The 6,359-nt window shown below is 44.2% G+C and overlaps 1 protein-coding gene across 5 annotated transcripts in view; it reads right to left on the reverse strand.

The window, feature by feature from the left end:
- Window positions 1-5,695, reverse strand: part of trpm7 (transient receptor potential cation channel, subfamily M, member 7) — a 38,354-nt gene extending 32,659 nt beyond the window's left edge. For all 5 annotated transcript variants that reach the window (XM_076078036.1, XM_076078035.1, XM_076078038.1 and 2 more), the window contains exon 1: window positions 5,540-5,695. In XM_076078036.1, coding sequence (XP_075934151.1) covers window positions 5,540-5,542 — 3 coding nt within the window. In that variant the 5' untranslated portion in view covers window positions 5,543-5,695. The remainder of the gene's footprint in view (window positions 1-5,539) is intronic.
- Window positions 5,696-6,359: the final 664 nt, after the last annotated feature.

A 6,359-nucleotide genomic window follows, 5' to 3' on the forward strand; every position in this document is an offset into this window, starting at 1 on the left:
AACCCCAAACGTGGGTTCATACGGAACCGTGTTTTTGTTATTGAGAGTGAGTCTTCCCTCTGGAAGAAGTCTGCATCGGGTGTGTCCACACGAAGAAATCTTGATGGATTACTCACTTTTCTTCCCACAACACTGCTGGAGAACATGCATGAGTTGGGAAATGAGTTCAACAAAGTGTGCTTTAATAATGTAAATACCACGTTAAGACAACTAAATGCATGCAGTGATTTGGTCTCAAAAACCTTTTGACATTTGGAAGATTTCTGCAAGAATTGAATTTCCAGCAATTTGATGGCGAGCACAGAAAGCTCAGAAAGTCCTTTTTGTTTATATACACTGCCGCTCAAACGTTTGGGGTCTCCTGTTATATTGATGTTTTTCTTCTTTCGCCAACTATGAACTTGACTATTTACATTTAAAATAGCTTTGGCCCCAAAAGAAGAAACCTATGTTTCGTCATGAGGCTGTGATTATCCAACAGGTCATTTTATACGGCGATGTAAAGTGTTTTTTAAAATGGTCTCACGATGTGAAATGGACGATATGGGGACAAACATCATCATACACGAATACAATCGGGCTCATTGGCTCAACGAGAGTCTCAGCTTTCCAGTCATACGCAATTAATACAATTCCAGGACTGTTTAGCGACCAGTGTGCGGAAACCTTTTTAGAATGCTGTAACAAGACAACAGAAACATTCTGTATCGGCCAATATGGATCACCGACAATTGGTATCGGTGTAAAAAACAACAACGTGATCTCTTAAAGTTATATCTGCTGCCTTTTGTTTCGTTTTTTGTTCTGATCCATGACTCAAAACCATGATCCGAAGCGCGAGTTTCATGATGTGTTACACCCCTAAAACTTCAATGTGTTTATACACGTTCATACATTTTACTCTGTAGCCTACCTAACATTGTGAACTTTGTTGTTACTATCACATGCGGCCTTGTAATTGGTCGTTGACTCTTCAGTGGCCCCTTCTTCATTGACTTAGTGAGCTAATCAATGTCTGTCCTGCGCTGTGGAAGAATGCTTTCAACAAACACTCTGGCGTCGTCGTCTGGATCTAACAAAGTGTTAATGAGGCAGATGAGGCAGGACTGTGCTCTGCCAACCTGTAACCATGGTACCTGAGAATGTCCTGCAAGAAAAGAAGTGAATACTTCAGAGCTCCTGCCAAAAACACCCGTACACACACACACTCCACTTCCTCGCTCCCGCCCTCTTCCTCTCTGAGCTCCAGTTTATGATTACTTTGTTACTGTAGGAAATGTAACCCAGGACCTTTCCATCTCCCTGGGCTCAACAATGTAGGACGCTCAACGTTATGAACTCTGTCCCTCTGTGTGTGTGTGTGTGTGGTCAGTCATGTTCATCTGCACCAACATGCGTTCATTGAAGCGAATGTATCGGAGACGCACACATCTGATGCTTTATCTTCCTGCTGTCACCTCCCAACACACACACAGTCTCACTCACACACACAGCTAAGAAACTCCTCCTCCTCCTCCTCCTCCTCCTCCTCCTCCTCCTCCTCCTCCTCCTCCTCCTCCTCCTCCTCCTCCTCCTCCTCCTCCTCCTCCTCCTCCTCCTCCTCCTCCTCCTCCTCCTCCTCCTCCTCCTCCTCCTCCTCCTCCTCCTCCTCCTCCTCCTCCTCCTCCTCCTCCTCCTCCTCCTCCTCCTCCTCCTCCTCCTCCTCCTCCTCCTCCTCCTCCTCCTCCTCCTCCTCCTCCTCCTCCTCCTCCTCCTCCTCCTCGTAATACGGGGTGAGATAACATCTGGCTTGGCCATTCTATTCCCCATTAGAAAGAGTGGAGGATATGGGGTCAGCACTTAAACGTGAGCAGTAGCCAAAGAGAAGATTGGTTCTCAGAGAACCAACAGAAGCTGTTTTTCCTATTTATTTTGAGAAAGTGTAGTTTGCTGCGTTAAGGCGTCACGGAGTTAAAATAGGACTAATCATTTAAAGTACAAGTAAAATAAGAGTAGGCCATGGGTTTGTGTTTTGCCTTACCTTTCTGACGCATATTTGATTATATATATATGGTATATGGCTATATTTATAAGCATGGGCACAGAACTAGGACACTCTCTACGCTACAGTGAACTCCTGTCATGAGTTTTTCAAAGCCATAACCGTAATTCCTCACCACTGCTTCTCTTTGCATTGAGTCGCATCACAGGGGAGCTTCAGTTGTGCCGCACAACCCCCAGAGGTACTACACATCTGGATATAGACGCAGACATTATACATTTTGGATTAGTAGATTATTCAATTAGATGATTTTGATAATCAATTATTAAGTACAAAATCTGCAGTTCCAATTTTGTTTTTTTATGTGAATCTTTGCTGGTTTCTCAGTTTTATATGACGGTAAATTTAATATCCGACGGTTTGTTGGACAAAATAAGTCAATTGAAGTTGTTATCTTAGGTTTTAGTAAATTGAGATGGAAATGTATTATTATTTTCTGGTATAGAGCAAACAGTTAATCGAGAGAGTAACTGGCAGATAGTTAATATTCGTTGCAGCCCCAGACAGTCTACAGAAAAGCAAAGTATACCAACAAATATTCAGGTCAAGTCTTTCTTGTGCCGGAGCAGGTCTCAAGTCAGGTTTACCCAAACAAACTGGAAGTCAGGACTCAGGTCTATCACGTCTCTGAATACTGACCAGTCACATTGATAACATGGCAGTTGTTCGAACATTTGAACATTTCCTTTCAAAGCCGGTTCAACAGCGTTTGTCAACGGCCCGGGTTGTGTTTCAATGGAACCTTTATTTGACAAAATGGCTGTGCTATGACTTCATGCAACAAAAAGAAAGAATGAATACTCTGAATGTTGCACACTGACCCTCTAAGGACACAACGTGAAAGTTCTGCTTCAGGTGACCTGGCTCATATCCAAGTCTCAGTTACAGCTCGAGCCATTACAACCAGTACTAGTAAATATGTTTTGATCGTGCCAAGACAGTATCGAAATAGGCCTTTGTAATGGCATCATTAAAAGAGAACATAGTGTGTATATATATATATATATATATATATATATATATAAATAAAGGAATGTTAAATGGAGGGAAACAGTTCAATATAACCTTCAGATAAGAAGCAAATTGGTATCAAAGTGTAGCGGCTGCAATAAAGACAGGAAAGTCAGCTAATACAGTCATGAGACCAAAATGTGACCAGCTCTTCCCATTGCGCCCCGTAGGCACAGCTCTGAAAGACTGTGCAGCATGAGCCGATACCATGCTGGCATGCCACCCCGAGTCTCATAGCTCCAAGCAGCTGTATGACTTAGTAATGTAAAGCATGTGATGGCTATTCCTCTCAACATCTGGAGCTCATGGTTATGTGAGCCTATGAAAACCCAGGTTATACCAGCAGGAACAGTGCCAAGTTACTGCTTCTAGACCTCTTTGCTTAAATAACAGAGAGAGAGAGAGAACAAAATAAAATACCAAACCTCTCCGTGCACATTAAATAATAATAACTGCAACATATTAAACTGGTATTCCCTCCAGTGTTCTTCGGGGAGTACAAAGCACATGCAAGTCAGCTGCACGCCTGCCCAGGAGCTCCAGCTCTGCAGGGTGAGTGGAAGCAGTGTGTGTGTGTGTGTGTGTGTGTGGGGGGGGGGGGGGGGGGGGGGGGGGAGATCAGCTGGGTAACATCTACAGGGGAGCACTCCATTCATAAAATCAACAAACTGAGACTCTGACTCCAGAGCCGCTGGAAAAACTTTATCAGTCATCTTCAAATGGGCTTGTGTTGGATTAGAGCGTGAGATAACAGAGCTCAGAGACGCATAACTCAGTCACTCCACAGGCTGAAACACGCAAGCAGCTACACACAAACAAACACGGTCAGTGTACACACACACACACACACACACACACACACACAATTCTGGAGCACCATAAAGTGATGCAAGACCATTTTCTACCAACTCACAGAGCGCCAAAGCCCGAGCCGATGACCAGTGCAACCAGCCTCTGTTACGCAAGAGACTGTGACTTGCAGTAACGAAGCTCTATTACGGATTGATGATGAAGATCTGATGAAGCAGACCAGCATTGATGCATCAGCATTAGTTCATCAGACTGCTCAGAGCAGCAGCACATAAGTCTCAATCATGTAAGCCGGGGCATGTGACCAGTCCAGCACTGTGGGAAATAACTCAGGTCTGCACTGAGGCAAAAAAAGCAACGGCTGCTCTGGCGTCTCAGCTAATAAAAGGATATCGGCTATACATCAATATCGCATTACGAAGCTAAGAGATCATCTGTAATGATCTGTAATACACAGTTGGGCTAAATGATACAATCCGACTGTTCAATTTGAGAGAAATGAGCAGACAAACGTGTGCAGGTGCTTGGCCGTCACATCCACGTTATACATTATTATGTTTTACTTTTGTAAACACGGTGAGTTTGTCTTTAGATAGCTGCATAAAAGTGTCAATAATGAAAATAATGTTAGAGACCATTGTGGGCAATGTTGCCGACGAGTGAGCCGGACTGATGGATTTGATGAAGAACCGTTATTTGTCAGGTCTTCCCCATCTGCTTATTGATTTTCTAGATAATGTTTATTACAACATACATGAAAGGTTTTGCCCACGGCCGGCTCGCTCCTAATCTCAACTTAATATCCAAGCACCGGGTATATTATGATCGTTGATTTAGTCAATACTGCCTCGTTTTCACACTGTGTAATAACAATAATACTGACTTTGGCTACATGTCACCTCCTCTTTCCATTCAGCATGAGCTCCTCCAGACAAGACTAGACAGGAACTCATTAGTGAAAACATGAAGGCCGTGCTCCTCCCGAAGAGGAAGAGGAACAGTTATACCAAACAAACACAAACGTTGAGACAATGTCTGAAGCCTAATAAACAGTCCACCCTCACCAGACAGCACGCAGTCACCAGTGGGCGTACGGAGGACTTGGCAGCCACTCAAGGCGGCATTGACTTGTTACTGGCAGTGACAGCGTGTCTTGTCCGACATCCCAGACTATCCGGTAGAAATGTGTCTCAAACTAGTGCCAGCTGCTCTGACGTGCACTCTGTTGTCTGTTTGTTGTTGTTTGTCCGAGAGTTTGAGGAGAGTCTCTGTCTCCGTCGTTTCATGGCAAAGAAACGACGCTACCGGGGAGCTACCGGGGAGCTAGTTAGCTTCCGTTACGCACTTTAGCATTCAGCGCTAGCGAGCTAGCTATTTAGCCTGCTATCGTCAACGTTACGCCCGTGTGTGGTTTTTTGGGGGCGTTTTTGCAGCCAAGACAGCGCTGTTTACCTCACAGAGAGAGTCACCGTGTTTTAACAGTACAGACAGGCGAGCACGGCAAAATGCCACCGGGATCTCTGCTGGGTGTCTGACAGACAGGAGGCAGCATGCATGGGGGTGGGGTGGGGGGGGGGGGGGGGGGACGGGACCTGCCACTCAAAACCACCGATCAGTCACGACGGCACATAAAACCCAGAGGAAGGTAGTCCACTGACTAAAGATCGGATCACGTACCATTCTCTTCACCGTTGAGACTCAGGAAGCGCTGCGTGGTGGCTCTTATCCATCTATCGGCGGTGCTCTCTGTTAGCCTTGGAAGGAAAGCCCGGTGGACGTTTGAGAGATCCGCTTCGGCTGCAGCTCCAGCGGAAGGTTGCTTTTTCATAATTGTGCGACTCCAGACTGACGCGGCGTGACGAGCCGGCTGAGTCAGCCCGCACGCTGTCACGTGGCCGAGGCGGAGCCAGCGGGCCACATGTGCGCTTTGTTTTAGTTCCCAATAGTGACGAACAGCCAGCAAAGAGATGCATTGATTCAACGTCCCTCGTCCTGTGTCACTGATAACAGGGCGAATGGCTCTACAATAACAAAGCACGGTTCCCCTTTATGATAAGGTGCCCTTACTTAAATACTTATATTAATAATGGCTTTAAATGTAATGGCTTTTTAAAAAATCATACAGAAGTTATTTAGAAGAACAACGTTGTGGGTGGTTTTAATCCTCATCCATTTATTTATTTATTTTCTTACAACTCTTTAATTCATCAGCAAGACCACCTCCTATGTACCGTTAATAATAATAATAATAATAACTTTATTTATATAGCACCTTTAAAAACAGACAGAGACATTGACAGACAAAGCAGCAATAACAGAAAGCTCAGTGAGACAGTTGGATACGTTAAAAATAAAATAAGAAATAAATGAAATAGAATAATAAAAGTTAAAAAATGACCCTCCTATGATAGATTTGTAGACATAGACCGAAATCCAAGTAATATACAACTTTTACATTTGCAGACTTAATTATTAATATCCTTTATTAATGATTTAT

This window comes from Anarhichas minor, unplaced genomic scaffold (genome assembly GCF_050575085.1).
Source record: "Anarhichas minor isolate MPS153535 unplaced genomic scaffold, ASM5057508v1 ptg000062l, whole genome shotgun sequence".
Classification (NCBI taxonomy): Eukaryota; Metazoa; Chordata; class Actinopteri; order Perciformes; family Anarhichadidae; genus Anarhichas; species Anarhichas minor.